This window comes from Argiope bruennichi, chromosome X1, assembly GCF_947563725.1.
Source record: "Argiope bruennichi chromosome X1, qqArgBrue1.1, whole genome shotgun sequence".
Lineage (NCBI taxonomy): Eukaryota > Metazoa > Arthropoda > Arachnida > Araneae > Araneidae > Argiope > Argiope bruennichi.
In genome coordinates, this window is record NC_079162.1 from 49666566 (window position 1) to 49690980 (window position 24415).

Sequence of the window (24415 nt, forward strand, 5' to 3'; positions counted from 1 at the left end):
TCTTTAATTTCTCATAATTATAAATAAAAATATTCGCGCTTTTTTAAATCTGGTTATTTGTTTAAACATTTTTTTTCGGAATAAATTGATAGCATTTTTATTAAAATAATTAATTTACACGAAAAACAAATATTTTTCTTAATATTTGTTGACAATTTTTGTAGTTACCCGTTCCATTTATTCAGTGCTGACATGCAGACTCCAGACATTCGTCCTCATTTTCTCTTCTCCAGTCTCTTTCATTCTACTGTTTTATCTACGAATAGATATTTTAAAACTCTTCTCTACCCAATATTATTCTCTCTAGAAAGCTTATTAGTCGCATTTTCTTCAGCAGATGAGAATCTACATCAGGCAATAATAGCAGGATGCAGGTAATAAAATTCTATTTTATTAGGTATCTACAAAATTGACTATCTCTTGCAACAATTTTGCCAGAATGGAACAAGGTAATAAAGATTTAAAGGTGAAGCTAATATAAATTGGGTATAAAGGAACTAAAACAATTTCATGCTTTAATTAATCATTCAGATTAATTTAATTTTTAATATTTTCATTTCATGTATTAGCCTTTTAGACGAAATTGTTTTTTATAGTATAAACAAACATTTAGCGTTAAGACTGATTCAAAGAATATCACAGTGCATTTTAAGCGGTAATATATTTTAATGGGAAACAGGTTTTATGTACACATAAATGAATTCGAGGTATTAATAAATTTTAAATAATTTATTCCTGGTTCATAGAAATGCATTTAAGACTATTAAGATAAAAAGATCAAAATTTCTGAAGAAATGACTGACTCTTAAAAAATGAAGTTTAATTTCTATGAAATTCTTTTGAAAATATTCATTCATCTTTCAGGTGAAAATGTTCCAATGTTAATACAAATGTAAGTATAAACCATTAATAATGTTTTAATCTTAATCAGTATTATTGAAAAACTAATAAATCAAGGAAAAATTTAATAAAAATTATTCGTAAAAATTGTGATCCGTAATGGCTGTTGGACGTTTTTTGATTTTTTTGCCAACCGTATAAAGAATAACAGATGCGAGTTAGTTTCCCCTAATCGCCTTTCAAGGAGCCAATCTATCTTATATATAGACTACCACACTAGCTACCTGGATACTTCAGGTCACTTTGTCAAACAAAAGATGCCAAACTTCGCCTTCATCAAGAGTCCTTATGTTCCTCAAGTTTGATTAGAATCACCTGTAGGAATCTTTTATTTAAAATTAATTCACCATGTTCGTAAATCCATTTATATACATTTTGAACAAGAGATAAATTTTGCGGAGATCTATTTTGATATCATAAATCGAAATAAGAAATTCGTTACAAAGATAGAGAATAAAATTTTAAAATTATTTATTAGCTCAATTTCAGTTAGATAAAAATATCTCCAAAAGATTAATTTTTTGTATTTCAATTCCAAATAATTAGCGGATGAAATTTTATCATTAAAAAGTGCTCAGAATTACTTGACTCCAACGAACACAATTCATTTAATGGAAATGCAAAACTAAAATTTAAACTATTAGAACTTCAGCTTTAAAATTCTTTTTTCACATTCAGCATAAAATGTCACAAGTGTTTGTCAACAAGCGTTTGAAGATAAATTTTTCTTGAAAGGTCATTGTTCGCATTTCCACCTATGTTCAAAGTTTGAGCTTTTAAGGGAGATAACATTTTATGAAAAATATACAGAACCTGACTTCCTTCTAAGCTGTTTGTTAGAAAAGAAATACAGAAATAAATTTCTAAGGACACTTTTTTTTACTGGCAAAACTCTTTTCCACATAATTTTAGCGAACAAAATCTGTTAAAATATTCTCAATTTCGACTGAAAATGCATCCTAATATCAGTTATAAAATTTATTGCGCCTTTTCTTAAATATTAAAAAGTACTGTAAAAATAACGCTTTGGTTTACTTTTACTTAACTGCAATACATAAAAGATAACAGAAGCTCTATGATTCTGAATCAGGTTTAAAATAAGTGAAGATTTCGTAAATTTCCTGAATTTATATCTGTTGTAACGAATCCCATTTTAGTTTCTGTTTTACATTTCCAAATCCATTTATTTATTGTTCAGCAGAAATATTTCATTATGCATATAACAGTTGCTTCTGAAAAAGTTATTTAGCCAATCCGAGATCTAAACAGGATTTCCTAGACGCTTTCAGAATTTTCCTAGCATAAAAGTTTATTGATGCATATGTAATCCTTTTCTGGTGCACTGTGATATTATCAGACTATTCTAGATCGAATCAAATAAGATTTTTTTCGACGAATCATGTATAACAATCGCGCACAAAACGAATTCCGAATGCTGAAAGTTCGACAAAACCTTCCTATGTAACCACAATCCGCAGAAATATGATTTTATGTTTCGTAGAAATAAAATTTTTTTCATACAAATCCAGAATGGATTTCTTTTCCGAAATATCTTTCCATAAGAAAATAACTTTATATTCTTTGAAAGCTGAAACTCGAGTCCAAGACAGATGCACAAATATATCGAATCTTTGAAAATAATGGAAAGATGAGACACATCAACAATCAGAAAGATACAGAAATGCTTCAAAGCATAGGTAATAACACCCACTTTTGCTTTTATATTTATTTAATAAAGTCTTTTCGATTGTATGCATCTTTTTTTTTGGGGGGGGGGAGAGGAGGCGGATAGAAAATTCAATGTGTTATTTTTTTTTTCTGAGCTAAAGAATTCGTCTTCATGATAAAAGCTAAAACTTTTGTTTGCAAAACCAGGACATATAACCTCGTTGATTTCCTTTTCGACACCTCTATCCACTGGAAAATGATTTTATGTTTTGCGAAAAGAAAAATCCGGAGCAGAATATGTCAACGAGATGATTCAGTAATGGAGCAAGGTATAGAACTACTTTAAAGAATAAATAGTGATGTCCATCATTGTTAGTTCAAAATTAGTTAAACAAGCCATTTCAGGGGTGGGATAAATGATTTGCTCTTTTTCGTTCCAGGACTGACAAATTTGTCTTTATGATTATCGCAAAAACTGCTGCTTGAAAAACCAGAGAAGATTCCTTTGTCGATTTTTTTGGCAACTTCTATCTATGGGAAAGATTTTATGTATTTTTAAAACTAAGCGTCAGGAAAAAAATAGATTGAAGAGATGTTTCAGCAATGAAACAAGGCACATACTTACTTCAAAGGACATGTGGCAATACTCAGTATTGTTTTTATATCAGTTAAAAACAAAACTTTTTGACTGTAAAAAGCCTTTTCTTTTTTATTTGTATTGTTATTCTCATTTTTAGGGGGGGGGGTGAGCTTTTTCATTCTAAAAATAAAAAAAAATTCGTCAGCCTCAATCAAGTTAAATATTTTGCAAACAAATCCAGAGTTTCTTCGTTGATTTCTTCTTCCGCAGTCTCTATCCGTAGGAAAAAAGATTTTATGTACTGTGAAAACTAAAATTCCGGAGCAGAGCATATTGATGCTTCAGTAAGGGGAAAAGGCACAGGGTTTTCTCGAAGAACTGTTCTTTTTATATAAGTTAGTTAAACAAAACCTTTTCAATTTTTGCTGCTTTTTATTTTTATGAAGGGGAAATTTGTTTTGAACTTTCCTGTTTCTGAATTAAAGAATTCGTCTTCATCATACAAGCTAAAAATTTTGCATAAAAATTTAGTCAACTACAAATCTACAAACCTTCTGAATTTTTAAGAATGAAGGGAACGGAAGTTCCAGTAATGCAACAAGTAATAGTATTTCTTAAAGCACATATAGCAGCGTTCACTGTTCTTTCCCATCAGGTAAACAAATTCTTTGATAGTATGTAGCGTGGTTTTTTCTCTGGGGAGAAAATGATTTACACTTTTTCGTTTCTACCCTAAAGAATCGGTCTTCGTGCTTTAGAGAAAGGGGCGGGGGGGGGGCTTTCTTTGATGGAACATATATCAAAGCAAGACCGCTTGTAGCTGGGATCCATTCCATATGTTTTTGGACGGTGCCTGTAGATGCGTGACCATGTGAAATTACATAGATCGATGAGGTTCATTTTCACACAAACGTTACCATGAGCATTCATATCTGTCATATTTGGTCAGATGAAAACCCACGCATTAATCAAAAAATGCAATTTTCATTCCTGTCACCAAAATAAAAGGGCCGTTCGTTTGATATCTTTATCGGTTTTCTCCCCATCTCCTTATTTACCTTCTCACTATCGTAAACATGAATGTAAATAATTTAAATTACATATGGCTCACAGTCTGTAGGTTATTTACCAGTTAAATCATTCTAGAATAGTTATTTATGAATAGAAACTCTAATGTTTAAAATGAAAGATAAATAGACTAATTATTGATACTTTTAAAAAACTTTCAGTTATAAGATTTAGAATAATCCACAATTTTGTTAAATGCTTGGAATTAACTCCTATAAAATAGAATGTGGATAGAAACATTTCAGTTAAAGAAACTTGATAGAATATGTATTGGCTTTTGTAAAATTTTCCCTATAATCTGATCTCTCAAGGTAGAATTCCATTTATATTCAAAAGATCTTGTTAATAAAAACATTTTCCAGCTCTAAATTTCAGTTTTATACCAAAATTCTCAGTTTTCAGTTTCATACAAAAAATTTTCCGTAGTGGAGTTTTTTATGTGTATTTTTCATATAATGATGCATTACTGTACAAAAGAGTTTTAAGAGATCACACAAAATTACTTTTATATTCTTCAGCGACTTTTTTTCCCCGTAATACGGTAAAATGTTTTATATAGTATTAAATAGTATAGTGCTTAACTTTTTTCAGTTCGCTTTAATTTTTTTGTGACATTCAATAAGTTAAACATTGCGTATATGATCTCTTAATGACAAAATAACTGAAAAATATGTTCTCATAATGGTTTCATTTCGAGTTTCATACTTTTATTATTTAATATGTTGATGTATTCAATATTTAAAGATAAAGTGAAAATTTGTTTCGATCTTTTCAGACTGGTCATTCTGACAAGACGTCTTTATAAAATATTTCACCAACCAATTTTCATTCCCAAGTGTTCAGCTGCAACCGAGGCCTGTCCGGAGTCATCAAGATAGAGAAAGATGACGATGGAGCATCAGCGAGTTAAAGAATCTTAAATGAAAAAGGTTTTAAAATAGATTATATATATAAGGAATATTTCTAATTAATAACATGCAATCTGGATTTTATTAATTTTGCTTTAGAAACTTCTACGAGTAAATCTGTTTTTATAAGTGCAGTGCTTTTTCAGATAATTTAACAAAAATTTCTCTCGTATCCATACAATAATAAAATCATGTTACGTATTTTTTAATTTGAGTATTCTTTATAAAGAATCTCTCTTATTCTTTAACGTGTAATAGTGTTTCACGCTTAAAAATTGGCAACTATGCAAATGCAGTAGTTGATGTTAGTTTTGAATAATCTGAAAGCATAATTTATTTTTAATAGAAAAATTATTTTCTTTCTTTCTTTTATTTCTGTAATTATCTTTGATCTATTTTATGAAATAAGGCATTGAAATATTTTTCTTCTTTAGTTTCTTTTCATGAGAGCTACCGTGGAACCAGAAACTAAGCACCAAATATCACTATTGTGAGGTCTGGATGCAATTGTGAAAACCACTGAACATTTGAAAATTTTATTCGTATCTTGAACAGATCTTATATAAAAAGATATATCAAGAAAGAGAAGAAGAATTATTGAAGGGAAGATGAACTTTTTCCAATATTTTATTTTAAAATCTTTATTTTCCTTTGGTTTTTAAGTCATGAATAAAGTGAAAACAGAGAATAACAACGAGACGGTATCTTGCACTGGTCCTTCTGCTGTGTCATCTATAATTCCGTTTGGAACTTTATCTCCAGCAAATTCTACTAATTCTGGAATTTTAAGATCTCCAAGTCACGAGTCGTTTGCCACAGATCTATCTCTAATGTCTCTATCAAGTTTAGGATCTGAAATAAGCCGTATGCGTGGATCAGCTTTTCGATCTAAAAATCACTCTGGAGGCGATAGCGCCGAATCGGGAGATGAAAGACGTAGCCCTGTTATCATGGATGGAGGCGTTGGTGGGTGGGTTGCCCGTAAAACAAAAGCCCGAAACAATAATGTAGGCTTGTTACAAGTACCATCCGAACAATACGGAAAACGAGGCGTCACTGATGATGTCCTGTATGAAGAAGAAAATGAAGCCATCCGCAATTGTGGCGCTTTGTCTTCCATGTTAGGGTTGATGCGAAGTTTCAGCACTAGTGACTTAGATCAAAACGTAGTAACGTCTTCCGAGAAGGAAAATCTGAGATCTTCGGTATCTGAAATGGTTCTCAATAGCTGGAAGCATTATGATATGCCATATGGTAGATTAGAGTACACTTCTCGTTCCTGCTCGACATGGGTTGCTGTTGGTGATGTGTCCACCACATCTCAGCTACCATCACCCCAAACCCTTGCTAATTATGCTACTGAGCATCCAGAAATAACGGCCATCGACTTCGTCCGTGCCATTAACAAAAAAGTTCGCCAGGTATATATCAGAAGACGTCTTGAGTCCACTTATAAGGCGTTAGAGCGATTGACCCGGAGTGAACTGAGCTTGGATTTGCCCTCAATTGCTGTACCGGTTCCAACAGCATCTACCAGTGGCGCTCCAGGTTCACTTGATGATTCGTCCAATTATGCACCTTCAGATGCTCCAGGTGCTCACACACCATTACCACAATTCCACATCTCCACTGAACTCGGTCGATCTATTAGACACGAGCTTCAAATTTCTGCTGTAGGATTTCATGGAGTCAATAAGACACTCAGCTTAACTGTAAAAGATATAGAGCGGGACAAAGGAAAGCCTCTCTCGAAATACGAAAGAAACATGATGATTTTTAACTGGTTACAGAGCTTGGATGAAAACGCTTTCGATCAGTTGGCATAAAATTTTCAAAGATGCGTTTACACTTTATGGAAATTCTTTTAATTTATTAAAATTCTTTTAATTACATGACACTATGTTAATATAAGTTTGGCAGTATATTTTCCTGCTTATTAAACCAGAACCACCTACCTTATTCCCACTCTTGTTTCATTTTCGAAAAATTTGTTTTTATCACCATAGCATATATCCTGGAGATAATTATTTCTAGATTATCAATAGATAACCAATTTATCCAATTATATTTTCTTGCTTTTGAAGTGTTTTTCCCAAAATTGTTAATAAAAAAATAACATTTACAAACTTATTTTAAGTGCTCGTAGCTAAAAATTGCAGTTTCAAACGTTAATAAGTTATTTCATTTTTTAACATCTTTTTACTTAAATATTTCAACTTCGTTCCTTTAAAGGCGAAAAACATTTTAATATATTATATATGTATGTACTTCAAAGTTGAGAATAAATTTACAAAATCGTTAATAGGGGAAAAAAACATTACTCCCCAATATTAAAAGAATTACATTCATTTAATTTTTATTTGCTCTCTGGTGAATTAACATTTCAATGGATATATACAATAGTCAGTAAGCCAAACAGAACAATGCACAGCATTAATTGGCATCAACAACATTATTTACAGCAGGGCATTTATTTACTTGCTTCAATTAAAATTATGTAAATAATTTTTCTAATGACCTATTTGCAGTTAAAAATCTATAATAAATAAACATTAATGACATACAATTTTATTCATATTCATATTGATCTTTTATTATGGCATGTTCCAGCGACAGATACATTCAAATATTTCTTTCTTAGTTATTAACAAAATAGATGTTACAAGGCTATTTCCAGTGATTTCATTTGCAACATGTTATTTTGCGCATTTCGCAGTACTTACACAAAGGTGAAAAAAGACAAAGTACTCATAGATTGATACCAGCAGCTTACGTAAAACTTGATATAACTACATTCACCTTTTTTTTTTTAATTAATCGCTGGTGTACACTTTTAACTTTGTTATTTATTTTATATAACAACGTAAATCACGACAAGCTCTAAGATAAATAAATGACGTGATTCCTTAAGATGAAAAGTAATATTAGAGGGAACTTTCAGAAACCTCGCTCTACATTTTTTACAGATCTAAGAGAGTATGCACTTTACTCAAGTTATCTGTTTATGTGTATTGACAAGAAAGAATGTGCTTTAATAATTATATGATAATATTATAACAGCTAGAAAAAATATATATATATATAAAAGCTGTGTGCAATATAAATTATAGAGTCTGCAATTTATTAAATATACTAGTCATGACTCCACCTATATTGCTCATGTTCATGTTCTTGTACAGTGAAATCATATTTTTTTGTTGAAGAATATATTTTTCATTCCCATGCAAAGTCATATTTAAATTGTCATGTTGTCAATTTAAATGCAATCTATTGGTTTATTGTTGAATAAACTTTAGAAAATGGATGAATATTCCCAGTGAAATAATACTAACATTTTAAACTTTTGTTTATCAAGTTATTGAATTCATTTATCTCTTTGTGCACCTTAAATGTGTAGTGTATATGAAGAACGTCCACTAATGTCTTATCACTATATGTTGTTTAAATAATAGTGAAACTTTCATTAAGAAACCTTGTATGAATCTATATGTCATTGCAATCATTTTCTTTTATCATTCAGGTAATTCGCTCAGAATACTGTTTGACTTTGTGTCGGTGAATCTCTATCATCAGAGATATATCTTTGTGGAGCCCAGGATGAATTTCATCTTTTGTAGTAGATATAATAGAAACCTTGATATACATTTGTTCATATACTTTACGTGATTAAATAAGTTTTCAAAATATCTATTCAAGCATATATAAGAATTTGGTTGAAAAATTATTATATGGATTTTATAGGCATGGATTTCATTTATAAATGAATATATGGATGTTATATGCATGAATTTCATTTAAATGTGAAGGTTTTAAGCATGAATTTCATTTATAAATGAATATATGGATGTTATATGCATGAATTTCATTTAAATGTGAAGGTTTTAAGCATGAATTTCATTCAAAAATTAATACATGGATATTACATATATGAATTTCCTTTTTCTTCTTTCCAGAAATTGCTTGGCTGTATTATAGATTTTATAGAAGGTAAGCTCTGGGCTCCATTTAAAATTGCTTGTTTCTCTTAATCGATAATGTGTTGTCATCAGTACATAGTATGTACCACTAAGTTTGATGTTTTACCCATAAATATATCTCTAAATATATATATATATATCATCATCATCAATATATAACATTTTTCGTAATGAATATTTGATTATTTACCTCCTGGCAAAAGAAACTAGCTTAAATTTCATAAAATATGTACATTTTATGTATATCTGTAGCTTTAAGCAAAAAAATTTTTACAATGCATGACATTAATAACTTTTCATAAGTAACATTCATTTCATAAGTAATTTTTGCATTCAAGCAATTTTATATTATATGTTATCTTTTTTTAAGCATATTTTAGCATATTTGACTTACACTGCATTTGCCGTAATATTTAAATTCTTTTCTAAAAATAATTGTAAAGCAACTGCAATGGAAAATTGGCTTTAAAGTATTAATAAAAATTCACACATTGGCATTTTATATACTCTGTTAAAGTATATTCATTCTTCATTTTAATTTTTGAAACAAAATAAACTATTATTAAGATATCAGCTTTAACACATGTTTATATTTTAGCACACATTTCAGGCTATCGATTGTGCTGCTATATCATGAATTATTGTCTGTTTTTCGTTTAAATTATCAACATTAGTATCATGATGTTTATAATATCTTGTAGATACTCATTGCATATATATTAATGTTTATATTGTTCTTCTATATTGTATTCAATATGTTTTCCATTTATCAAGTTTTTGATTACATGTTTTAGTGTATTCAAGTTTAAAATGAATGTCTTGCATGTCTGAAAAAACAATTTTTGTCTTGAATCAGTTTCTGCTGCAGATAGCAGAATAGCTAGGTTAATTGGATGTTGAATATTACATGAAAAATATCACTCATTAAAAGTACAAATCAGCTGCCATATAAATTGTTACAAAACTTAACAGTTCTTTCATTTCTTGATTTTTTTTATTGTTTTAATAACATCAGAACAAAGAGAAAGTTAATTAAATGTTTTTGAAGATTCATTTCGAATATTTAACAGAGAAGAAGCCATCTGGTATCTAAAATGTAATCTTGAATGATAGCTGAAATTCAGAAAACATAATTTATCCCTTTCTCTATGGAGTCAATTCATATGATGTCACAGTTTCATAACAAGCATACCCGTGCGTATCATTTCACATTTAATTGCACATAGTCTTACGCTTTTCTGCGATTTCATACATTTTTTTAAATCCTTCCTCCAAGGGATGAAATGGATTTTGAGATTTATCGGTTGAATCTTGATTGCAGTGTGCCATGTGAATTGATTCCATTATCAAAGCTCCTTTTTGACTAACACTCCCTTGACAAACTTTGAAGCCGAAACTCTTTTTGTTATCATGTACACCAAAGCAAGTCAGCAACTTGACCACGGCCCCTTGAGTACTGGCAATAACAAGACTAGATCGGCTTACAAAGGAACCAGTTAAGCTGTGCCTTTCAGATGTTTATAGTTCTTAACTGCAGAAAAGAATGAATAAACTGCTGTCATAGATATGATAAAGAAAATAAATGCGGTTCTATTTTTAAGATCATTAAAATCTGAAAATAAAAAGTCAAATTGAGATGCTCAGTCTTTAATCACTGTTTGAATTGTTTGCTACAAGTCCTGTTCGAAAATAATGTCTTAGATAAAAGACTTTTAATCGTGAGCAGCGGTTCTAACTCATTGACATACATCTTTTCTATGAAACGAGATAAGCCGTTAAAGGACGAAAGAAAAACAGTCAAATTCACAAGTAAACCTTTGTTCATTACTCATGGAATAATAAAAGTGAAACTATGAGTCATCACTCTTGCTTATATTACAAACTATGGCACCCTGGAAGAAGAAACTCATCATCATGCTGCGGCTGCAGTGTTCTGGTAGTAGAGCCAAAGAAGCAAGCGAAAGTTCAAGATTCGATTTTGTTCTAAATCCATTGTGTATATCAGCTCATTGCATGTTAAATCTGAAATTGTGGAGGAAACTGTCTAATGCTTCTCTGGCAGGATAGTTGTCAATGACGACTTAATTCCCTTTGGATTTAGATTGTAAAATGAAATCTATGAGTTGAGAACTCCTGGTTAGGGAAGGTGGGGCTTCTATCTGCTAATCAAAACGATTTTGAAAGACCTGTATAGCACCTGAAGTCTGACTTGCTACCAATATATGAAGAAAGATTGCCTTCTTGTTGGACATTCATTGTGTTTCGCTTCTAGGAAAACCTGCAGCAGTAGACCCGACCACAGTGGGCATTTTATTTTGGTAAAACGTGTATCAGCTGACCAGTTTTTGAATACTATTGGTTAAAAACACAGACGGAGAATTACATTTTATAGAGTTTGGGATCTTGTATTACCTTTTTTCATATAACTGCGGTTCAAAATTGAGAGATCCATCTCATAACAGCCATTCTGTAATTTCTACGAAAGCTTGTTCACCTAATTAAACAAACCAAGCCAAATTCCAGCTTCGTAGATGTCTGCACTGTTTTTGATCCCATTTAAAAATTATTGATTAAGTTGGTATCTTTTCTTAAAATGTACAGAAGATAAAATCACTCAAGCAGTGGAAAAAATCTCTCATACTGTCAGTGTACCTTGATTAAGTTATGGATTAAAATGAAAAAGTTTGACCCTGAGAGACCTCATGTAATTTCAAAATGGGACAAAACCTAAGAAGACAAATTAACTCTTAATTCAAACAACATAGAAAGAGCATCTCAAATATTTCTATTAAACAAACGACTCGATCATATCCTTGCAACTAAATAGCAATTTAAAAATATCAGAATGTGTTTCATAAAAATAACGATCAAAAATAAAATTATTAGGAGAAAATGAAGAAAAAAAATCTCTTGGAAAAAAGAGCCTAAAGTTGGGAACAATTTTATTTCATCTATCTGGATTTCAGATGGCTATCCATTTTTTACTCTTTGTTCCAAAACAGTAAGTCAGCAATTAGGCTTAGCGACGTGAAAGAATTATATAGCAGATTTTTAGAGACAACGAAAGTAATTAATGATGTTAACAGTAAATAAAAATAATCGGCAATTTTGTTTTTCGTCATCATTTTGCTTTTCTCCTTTTGTATTTTGAGAAACATAAATTCGACATTAAGTAGAAAATTAAAATGGACGATGGAGCAACTGACCAAAACTGAGCAGTAACATTTATAAGTAAGCGTTCACAACACTTTCATGTGTTGCTATAGATATTAGTTTTTGTAACAAAATCATATTTTCACCCATATGAATCATCGCATTCTTATATTTACTTTCTCTTAGTAAAATCTTTAGTTATGGATTTCATTAACTGTTATTGGCATATAAAATGTTTCAATAAGTCTTTTTCCATTACAGTAAAATGAGACAAACGAGATAGATCAAACATCAGGGTTGCTTGAATGAAATCCTATCAAACCCGGTACAAAAAATGAGCTAATTTAAAAATTTCAAAAGAGTAATAAAAAAATTACTTGTATGCAGCACTTAAGGTAATTTTGACTTAAGGGTATGGCAAGGAATCTACAACTCGTTGCACTAAATTCTTGTTTAATCGAAAAATTAAGACAAAAAATATAGAATTTTGCAAAAGAATAAAGTTATTCAGGGGAAGAGCAGTTTATTTCAAAAGAAATTAAATTATTTTATTTTTCTTGTAGTTAAGAAACAAAAAGTTGTATAAAATGGTTACTTAATTAAAAATAAATAATGAAAAATATTTTTAAAGGCATTCATGATATTCAAATTTCTGGATTCATTTAAAACTAACTTATTTTTTTAAAAAAAATCCATGAAATGCATCCCGTGTCTTCACCCTTAAGTATATACTTAAATAACGAAATATTAACTGTGCATCAGAATCTTTCGCCAATGCTTTTGTGCAAAGAAATACTTTCAAAATACATTTGCACATGCACAAATGCCAATGCCATTTGCTCTGCACAACTTTTGTCACCACTTTACTAATGATATGAAACAGGTTTCACATGAAATTCTATGCTGATAAGAATAAATTGATACCACTGAATCTAAAAGTCTTTCAAGCTGTAAAATACCCTTAGTTCCAGCGAAGCGTTGATGGTTGCAAGAAAAACCTTGATGAGTACTCCTCTTGAACGGGATACGTTCTTTCTGATAACATTTTTAGTGGCGAAATTATCTGTCTGTAGGTGAGGCATCTTAGTTTTTCTGTATTGGATCATTTCTTTGATGTCATTCTCATTGCTACTTAGATGTAATTAAAAATGGTCTCGTTGCAACTTTCTCATTGCAGTTTCAGTTGTAACTTTCTCCATGATAGATTAGCAGCGTCGCAAATTCAGATAGCATAATTCTTTATAATGTATCTTTCTGAGAACCAGGGACTTCTTTGGCCAGTATTATCTGTGTCCAGAAAGATTTTTGTGTTAAGATATTATATTCTTTCAAGATACTCTCTATACTTGTGTGAATGCAATAAAAATATTCAGTATCCTTGGAAAAATATTTTAGACAAAAATATTGTAGGCAATAAATATTTAATGTAAGAAATAAGGGTTGATGGTTTCTATAATTATTGTCCAGGCAAAACATTCAGTTTTATCTAATGGGCCGTGGCATAGCTGCTTGTCTTGTCACATAATCTTTCCATTTGCATAATTTCTGAAAACGAAGTGCATCTCTTTCCTCCCAAATTGCTTTAAGCCATATAAAGAGTACGTGGATGAAATAAATAATAAAAAGCTTTCAAAAATAAAACAGTAATTCAATTTTTTCTCAACTTTTATGAGATTAAAGAAGGAATGGGGATCAGATGACAGTGAAGAAAAACCCCACAGAAGTGCTCACAGAATTGAATTTCTTATATTCACAATACAGTTTTCAATATTATTATTTTATTTTCTGCCTCTATCATGCGTCTTAAAAGATGGTATCTTCGTACTTCCAATTTATTTAAATATGACAAAAAAAATTTTTTTTAATATTAATTTATTGTGATACATCAGCTTTTGATTATTTGTAAAGGAAAAGAATGATGAAGATTTTAAATTTAAATTTAAATTGCCGATTTTACAACGAAATTTATTCATTTTAATTACATGAATTGTACGATGGTAAGGAAGGATTTAACAACCGTAATATCAGGATAAGCCTGATTTACTCTTATTATGCAGTCAAGTTAATGTATCTATATTGTATGTTGATTTCATTATAGATATTCTCGACATTAGAAAGACTGAATTGAAAAATGGTTTGCCATTCTCCTAGAAATCAGTACAACCATAATGTAGTCAATTCACATGAAGATACAACCACATGACAAATGCAATTGCAAGTTATCTAGCTAATCGTGTTTTACTACGTTGAGATGTCTTTTTTCCTTCCTAGCAAGATACGCTATGAATTCCAAAATTAAAGTGGTTCATCGCATTGTGTCATGTGAACATGAATTGACTCCATTATCTTCACTTCCATATCAGTCAGTATCATCTTCAAAGAATCATTCATTCTTTCATTTTGTCTTCGTATCTTTTGTGTGTAATATATATCTATATGCTACGTATTCTGCTATGAAAAAATACATATTGTGTACCTTATATTCTACTGTATTATCTACATTTCCATTTCTTTTCGAATGTAATTAAGTGTGTTGATTCTGCGCTTGGAACTATATTTATCTTTAGAAAAATCATAAATTCATTTCATACCATTTGCACTACTCTAGTAAGTAGTAAACATATGAATAAAATTTAAGTGAATATAAAAGGTGAAGAAATATTTTTCCATCTGATTGTAAGAGTAAAATTTAATAATAGGATCTTAAATAGAAGAGCTCTACTAATTTCAACAATACTAGCCCTCAAAATAATTAATCATATATTTAGAATGAAAAACAGTTTCTTATACAAAGAAGTGCGTCAGTAGTAAATAATTAAAGCATAAAATAGTTATCTTTGACAAGAATGTGCGTGCATCTTATCTCTACTAAAGAAAATAGATAGCAAAAGCAAAGATTTTGTTTTCCAGCATCTTAAGAACTTCTAGAATCTTCGAATCAAATAGAATTATGGGAAGTACTTCAAATGATACAATAATCAGTGTAGTGCATCCACTAATTATCTGAAATTTTGGCATATAAGCAATAAAAGCGTGTTAGTTCCTTTAATTGTACACAGAACTACACTTGAATACCTCAAAATAATAAATAAAGCATTTTCCAAATGTAGAGAATATTTTCTACATTTTTAAAGAAAAAGAGTGAACTTTTAGACTCATTTGTTGGTTTAATACCTTTCACATTCGACACGTAACAGTGGATTGTGCGAAAAGATATTTTTGCACGAAAGACAACTTTTTATAAAATTAACTTTAAAGCATCAAAAGATCATTTGAAAAATAACAAGGAAATAAATAACTTTCGAATAATGTACTTTTCCCTGCTTTTATAAAATTATCTGATTACTATATTTTCATAATGCACTGGTTGGTAATGCAAAGGAATGGTAGTAAAACTGGAATAGAAAATTACATATATATATATTTTTCATCTTCATATACTATGATAAATTGTGCAATCTCATGTCCATTGTTTGGAATGCCATGCATTAACTATATTTCATCTTATTGTATATTCATCGCAATTTCTGATTATAAATGTGATTGTAGTATTTTCTATTTTATCATTAATGTGTATTGACTGGATATGTTAAATTTCAAGGACAAAAAAATAATGTATCTTGTTAAATGTCATGTAACCCCACACTTGCGGACATTATGTGAAAGAATTGTATATTGCAGTCGAAACAGCTTTCAAATGGTGCTTATGATAAGAAGAATGTTATAATGAAGTTGGCATTATCAAAACGTCACATGTGGTGTGTAAAACAATTTAAAAAAGAATATTCATTATAAATATACTGCAATAAAGTACGTGTAGTACAACAAGTTCACTAGTTTTGTATCATGTCATTACTTATTTTCCAAATTTCACAACTAAGATCATTTTTATTCAGTTTTCCACTTTTTTTTTTATTTATACACGTGTGTTTCTTAAATACACGGCAAAATAGTACAGAGTGGTTCTGACAAGTTGAAGGATGACCTTCGGCCACGAATAGACAGGCTCATTGGGGGGTGGAAAGTGTTAAACGGAGAGCGTGTAGCTAAGAAATAGTATTGCTATAATAAAATAGGATTGCGTTACACTCGGTGCACTTGTACCCTCTATTTATAAATGATATATCTTCAATCGGGTCTAGTGAAGAAGCGAAAGGTAGCCAAATCTAGCAGACTTTAAATTACGTGAGTATCCTTAATTATCAAAATATATTCCTTTAATATCACGTAATTCTTACAGATCCACCAGCTTGTCAGAACCATTGTTATAACAAACTCTCATATTTGGAATCAATTTATTATCAAAGTAGCCGAAATAGTTCCCGAGTAGTGCATATAATAATAATAACAACAATTTTTACTGTTGCCATTGTTTGAATATCACATATGGTTAGGAAAACAATTTTAAAATAGCATTCACTATCAACACTCTGCAATAAAGTATTTGCAGTGCTACGAATTAATAAGTTTTTGCATCATAATTATAAGTTTTTATTCAGACGAGTTTTTACAACTCCCACTTAGCTGATTCGAATGTTTTTAATTTGAATTCGTCTGCAATTAAATTTGTTCTTTGGTCAATTGAATTTCCTTTAAATATACAATAATAATATAATAATGTCTATAAGGGAGGGTTGTGAGAAGTGGGACAGATTTCACAAAAAAAAAAAAAAAAAAATTAATTCACTAGTTTGGTGAATTAAATAATACAATTTACAAAAATCTACCCGTATGTTCTTTAATTTGTTTTTTAAAAAAATACAAGAACAGCAATATACAAACAATTAGCTTTTATTTGCATAGTAAAAAATTGTAATACTTATGTCCCATACCTCCCTTATATGAGGGAGGTGTGGGACATATATAAGGGAGGAATGGGACAAGGTTTGAGAAAATTAAAATTAATAAATATTGTATTTTGATATCCTTTTCATTCAATTTATTGTTTTGGACATACCAAACAAGAGCTGATTTTGAAATCTTCATTGGTGCTGCCACATCTTGCAAATTTTTCTTTTACAACCATTTTCCACTGATTGCAATATGTTATTATTTATTATATTTCTCTCTTTCTGGGTGCTTTTTCTTCCATATTCATGGCGTTTTTATATAAAAAATATAAATTTAGTAAATCTTTTTAATTTAGAGTGACAAAAGCTATAATAAAAAAATTTTCATAATTTAGCTTCATTTTTTTTCATTGCTTAATATGTATTATATTTCTTATTACTTTATTATATTTACAGTAGAATTTCACTTAATTTAAATTAAGCAGTAAACATGATTTTAAATAGAAAATAATTCTCTTTATGCGAAATGATACAGAATGATCCTGCAATGTGTATTCGTATTTTATACGGTGTAATTATTAACAAAAATAAAGAATAACAAATCATGTTTAGATACATTGGTGTTCTTATGAAATTTTTTGAAAAAGAATGGAATTTTATTTCATGCTTTTTGTTTTGATTACTGGTAGCTCAGTTTTTTATTGTTGTTCATTATTGCTTTATATTATTTAAATAAATATATATATATAATATAAAAATAATGTATAGTAATATATTTTAAAAATTTAAAAGCAACACTATTGCATTGCAAAAACTAATTTTATTAAGCAACATAAAGAAAAATTTAAAACTTCAGTCGTTAGCAAATTTAGCTATTTAGAAAATGTACCGAAATATAATCCAACATGTTCCATTCCTCCCAAACTGATACTGTCCTATTCCTCTCATTGCAGAATTTTCTTTTAAAATGCGTAATATATAAAGCCTGCTAGAATTAAGATTAATTTGACTGTTATTTTGTAAAGACTACATCTGTGAGTTTATTTTACATTTAAAATATTTTTATTATACAAATATTAAGACTGAAAAAAATTACTGAAAATATGCGAATTTGTCTTTACTTCTGAGGCATAAATTCAGATTTTCTATTTTAAACAGAAATAATATTATAGCTGGTGTAACAATTATGAGCAAGCAAGGAGCTATAGCTTTTCTATCTAATAGAGAAACTAGAAATAGATTCTAATCTTTTATTTAGACATAAATTCAGTTGGTCCATTCCTCCCAACGCTCCCCTAACCCAAAATTGGAGTAATTTTTTTGTCAGAATTAAAAATTATAGAATTTTTTATTTTTTGAACTATATTCATTAATTAAATACACTTACTTTAATACTTTGTCCTTAGTTATAGAAAAGGAATGATGCTTTAGTGTTTATAATTCACTACAGACCTTTATGATATATATTATATTCATTCCTATTATAGCAAAATCAATAACAACATTGTTACGATATCGTAAAAAGCTATACAAAAATTCTTGCTACTTTGAAAGTAGTTTTGAAAACTTTATTTGTATAATTAAAACAATGAATACAATTCATAATTATATTTTGAATTTTTTTCAATCATTAGAGAATCTTAGTTAAAATTATATCATTTGGTATATTTAAAATAATTATTTTTGAATTTAAAACCGTTTAAATATTAAAAATAAATGCATCTCTCATATAATTAATCCTTGATGCTTAAACAGGGCGAGGACAGCCATAAGTTTGAAAATGAAGAAAGTGTGCTTCAAAAATAAGCATAGTAAAAGAAACAAAACACATACTGTTTAAAATTAGAAATATCAGAAACGATTAGATCATTTTTGTTATTTTCTTCCTCTATTTCTATTCATACAATTTTAGATATAATTTGATTACTCAGAAAAACATTATTTCAATCTTTTTATAATGATCTTTATTTTATGATGACTACTTTTTCCGGAAATGATACTGCGCCATCTTCAGACGGCGGAAAGCAAAAAAAAAAAAAAAAAAAACTATGCGATTCATTAAAACGTTTCATATAATATGACTAACCAAGAATCTATATAAAATGAATTTTTTACCAATTAATTAAGCTATTTATAATAAAGTTCACTACATTTCCTTTTTGACATATTTTGCAATTACATAGTTTCAATCTGAATGTAAACAATGCACGAATTTTATAACTACTTGATATATAATAAATGACGTACAAAAAATAAGAGATGAGGGACGTAAGAAAGCAAAATAACCTGAGAGCCATTTACCTTTTTTTTTTTTTTTTTTTTTTTTTGCCCACCATTATTGATATCTCATACTGCCACACAGGGTTGCAAATCTGCATAAGTTATGATGTTGCTGTGGTCTCTATAGGAATAATTAATCTGATGAAATTATTAAAATAGATAAATAAGTCTTGCATGAATGTTATCATCATGAAAGCCAAAAAAAATTTCTGTGAATTATTGAGTCTTACTTTTACATTTGTTATGCTAGTAAATCAGCTACAAAATAATCGGGATTTAGAGAAAATGGCATAATGTATCTTCATATTTTTTAACATAAATAAAATTCTTACAAAAAGAGGGGGTCAAAAACCCTTGATATGTTTTTTTTTCCCAATCTGCAAGTAATATCTGGGTTTAAATCCCACATATTGTTCGTAAAATCTTAGATATTTGCCCTTAAACTTCGAAAAATAAACAAACGGAAAATAAATAAAAATTTATACCTATTTAGATTTGAAATATTATTTATATTTTAACAACATCATGATTAAATAAAGACTTTAGAAAAACAGACGTGCCTATTCCTCTTTTTATTCAGGTAGATTCCTTAATCTACTATCATTCTGAAATATTCTTTAAATTAAAAAAAGAACCTAAAATTACTTTTTGAAAATCCTTAATTAAAACATTTTGCATAACATATGGATTATTGAGTATGTAAATAAAACGATTATTTAAAAAAATATTTTAAATGCTTAGTAAATATTCTTAGAAGGAATTGCATTGAAGGAATAAAAAAGGCATCTTGGCGAAACTGTGAGCATGCGCGGTGTATTTTTTAATTAAACATATTTCATCATCAGCCATTGCTATCTTTTATCTTATGTAATGGCGCACATATCCTAGAAGAATTCCCGTCTTCTCCTATACTAACTATATCAACAAAGCCCTTCCTCTCCTCTTCTCACTTATCCAAACACTGTCAAAATCAAGGCCACAGGCAAATCGCCATCAATGCTTCTTTCGAAAAAGCAACTGGTCTCGATACAAATGCGAGAACTGATACCCATCTAGTGCACGACCCGCTTAATTACCGGCTCTATCAAGTACAATTGATTATCAACATCAACATTTACCCAATATAGTAAAACTGAGTATCAACCCAATCATATCGTCTAATCCTCAGTTAGTTCAACGCTCTTATATATTATAGATAAGAGGAAGGTATCCATCTTCGAGTAGCTATGTTAGGGATGGAGTCATCATGACTCTCCGCTTCAGTTTCAGGATTAATAAAAACTTAAAAGGGCTCAGAATTTCTTTTTCCATTGATGGTTTGTCCCTTTTTTTTCTGAATTCTGAATTTTAATTTTCCCCCGATAATGATTGTGGATGTTTAATTAAATTAATGTCCATGGAAGGTTTCGAAGGTCACGAGGATATTTTTGGGACAGGCGTCCTAATTTTGATCCGCGATCAGATGACAAAGACGTCACCTGGGCCGGTACCAATCCCCTCCAAGCTTCTGCATTATACTAGCAGAAGAAAGCAATAACTGTGAAATGTGCTATTCAGAGAAAACAATTTTCCCATCATCTTAAAATTAAAATAAGAACATCTTTTCAATAAACTGTTTTAGGCTTCATTTTTTTTAAAATTATATTCGCAATAATTAGCCTGAACATAAATATTACAATATTTAATATTTTCATTATTTTGTACGAGTGTAATGCACAATTAAAGCAATGAAAAATACAATATCTAAAATTTATTTGAATATTTATCTTGATATATTAACAAAGTTTTGATAAATGTAATTATTAATTATGTATATAATGTTTTACTCAACGGGAATGATCGCGAGCATACTGAAGAGGATTAATTAATCCATAACGTTATTGTCATGATTTGACTCCATGTAAGGTTTCGGAAGCAATCACTCTTCGTTTTTATATCAAAAATATATCTTTATTCGACACACAACAACATCGCACACTCTGTCCTTCGGAGCTACCTGGTTATATTCCTCCGCACTCCCCGAGAGGCGTGAAACTGAGTCATGCTGCGCGTTCAAGGCCATTTTATGATTAATGGAGATGAAACGCACATCACACTTTGGCGCGCTTTCTCCGAGAGAATTAGAACGATCACTACAATACCATTGCGTGAATACTCTTTTTTCAGAGTAAAAAATAAGTATGCGTTTAGTTAAAGATCCCCTTTCTGTTGATAGATTTGACCTAATTTTAATACAGATCTAAAATTCTTGTGTAAGGACTAAATGCAAATTTCCATACATCCAACTCATCGAATCTTTGAATATTATGACCACACATATATAGGACTACTACAACACACACAAACATATACTGAATAATCCGACAGATATCAGATCAAAGAATGACAGATTAGAGCAGTTTCATAAAAAAAATGTATTTTAATAGAACAACCCATGTTTATTATATTTCAAAATTATATTATAAGAAATAAATATTACAAAATACACAAAATCTAAGCACCAGCCTATTATTTACGTTCGAGGCAAAGTCGCAAGTATTCGCTTACAGAAACTTATTTTCCCTTTAATGTTTCCCACTCGCTCTTCTGAAAAAATTAGGCCATATGTGGTATCGGACTATCGAGTGTTTATCGCTGATACAAATAGGTATGAAGTCAAAAATGCTTTTTTTTTTTCAAGTTTAAGCAGTCTTTAAAAATGGAATACATCAAAACCTCGATGTACATTTCGAAGATTCGAATAACTTAAATGTATGCTTAAAAATTTTAATATTCTTAATAGCTTCAGTAATATTCTCAGAGACTTCCAGTAGGATCACGATCCAAATTTAAGAAACCATGCCCAACTTGAGTTTTAAAAGATACGACTCATTTTTCATTTGAAATATGCGTTCCTTCTAATCTATTGTCAATTTTTCAGAAGAAATCTATTTGCCTAAAAAATGACAGAGGATAGCGAATTTATTTTCATTTTCCAAATATTTGAAGAATTTGAGAACTTATTCCCTAAAACTCAACAACGAACTCTCTATGTGAATAGAAGTCGATCTTCGACAACTGTCTTCGGTTCTGATTAAAAATTATTGGTGAAATTTCTGCAGCAAAAAAATAAATTTTAGTCATCAAGGAGAGAGGTAAATTAGATTGCGGACATAAGAAAATTTCATTCTTCCTCCATTTTCTCAATAGAAGTTCGTGGCACATTTCAAAATAGCCTAATAAGGCAATTGATAAGAAATCAGCATCAATCCAAATGAATGAGAAGGCTCTACGGTTCCATGAACTTAAATACGTACGATTATCAATTAAATGACAATTTTTTGATAACTACTAACAATTCAAACCTTTAAAAAATCAGTATTAAGAATTGAATGCAAAATATCATTGACTATGAAAATCCAAGAAAATTTCCAATGAAAGCCAAAATCAGGGTTCAATACTTAAAATTACAAAGCTGCAAGGTTTAGTGCCACAAAGTTCATTATAGCTTTTAATCATCGGAAGATCTGCAGCGTAGAGGAAAAGATCTTGCAAAACTTTAAAATTATTTTTAAACTTTTGAAGAAAACTACTCATTGCTGCGCAGTTATCAATTAAAAAACGGAGACCTTTGATTTCATTAAGTACAAGCAAACGCTTGTGACTCAAACTTCAGTCCTCTACCTCCAAAACAACTAAGTCCAGCAGTTTTCCTGAAAACAACACGAATTTCCACATTTGCCAACTTTTCCTCAAAATGACTGTGTCACTCTAACAAATTTAGTTTCAGGGAATTATATATAAGTGCGTGATGAGCTAGCTAGCTTGGAATCTGAATTTTTGAATCAGCTATTCCAAGTCCACTTAAATCTATGCTCTATATCCACATGATGTCCGAATGCAGATCCGCAATTTCCTCCTGAAGTGAATTGCCGAATTGTCGGAAAAACTGCGTTTATCTAGAGTCTAAAACTCCACTCTTCTTTGGCCCTATCGGCAGATTGTGTTAATTCATTTAAACTGCCACTAGACTCTGATAATAATTAATGAATCGAAATCAGAAGTGAAATGTATTAAACTCTGTTATTTTTAAGATCATTTTAATTTTGATACCTCAAAATACTGGAACTCCCGAGTTTTTTTTAAACATGAGATTTCGCTAAAATCCAAAACGATAGCCCATGTTATAAAAAGGGTTGTTATACAAAAGAAGTGTTAGCTCAACGGATAGTTATTGAACAAATGCATGCTCGAACATTTTTTAGTATTCTTAGAAAAGCTCACTGCCCCCACCAGAACCCAAAAAGAACGTCTCTAACGAGCAAAGCAAGCACCATGGATATTCAATCAATTACACTTAAGGAAAGGGGGACGAATTTGACAGTGATATCCGGGCGACTTTGGCTAGCTTTTTAGCCTCGTTGAACGGCGTCTGCAGCTTTTCCGTATTGATAAACACTTTCCCGTCTATGTTACACGAGGATAAATTTATCTGATACAATAACCGTCTCCTTCCGCCTAACTGTAAGTCTTGAAACAGCACTCACATTTTCGTACTTTTGTATTATGAAAAATGGCTTAAAATCTTAGTTTTAAGAGCATTGTACTTGACATCACTAAGCAGATTCCGTGCAGATCACTGAGTACACGGAAAAACATCAGAAATTAAACTTGTCTCACTTTGTAAAACTTAATGTCGTCAAACAAGATACTTTCGAGTTTTAAATTGCGATTTTAACTAACAAACCATAAATCGGAATTGATTTCCCAAAATGGTGAAACACAAACTGCATTCATTGCATCATTTCAGATACAATACTTTTAGTAATATTATGTATTACAGAAGTATTGGAATCAAAATCTTAAATAACGAAATTCAAAAAGAATGACCAACATACAAAAATGCACTAATGAAAAGCTAGCATAATACTAATCTGATGTAATCAAAAAATGGCTTACTCACAGATCTTTAAAAACTCTGAAGAATGCCCAACCAAATGAAGATAATGAAAACTGGGATTTCAGATATCCGGAGACAATCTCAGAAAGTAAACAGAAGCACTTCAGTTAAATCCCATATGCCGTCACTTCAGTGCTCTGAAACTATCGTCT

General features: G+C 30.1%; 1 protein-coding gene across 1 annotated transcript in view; it reads left to right on the plus strand.

Annotated features, from left to right (window-relative positions):
- The window catches only part of LOC129958528 (uncharacterized), a 41706-nt gene extending 34539 nt beyond the window's left edge, over positions 1 to 7167 (plus strand). The window contains exons 2-3 of the mRNA XM_056071062.1: positions 4992 to 5145; positions 5559 to 7167. Coding sequence (XP_055927037.1) covers positions 5790 to 6950 — 1161 coding nt within the window. The 5' untranslated portion in view covers positions 4992 to 5145; positions 5559 to 5789 and the 3' untranslated portion in view covers positions 6951 to 7167. The remainder of the gene's footprint in view (positions 1 to 4991; positions 5146 to 5558) is intronic.
- The last annotated feature ends 17248 nt before the right edge of the window (positions 7168 to 24415 follow it).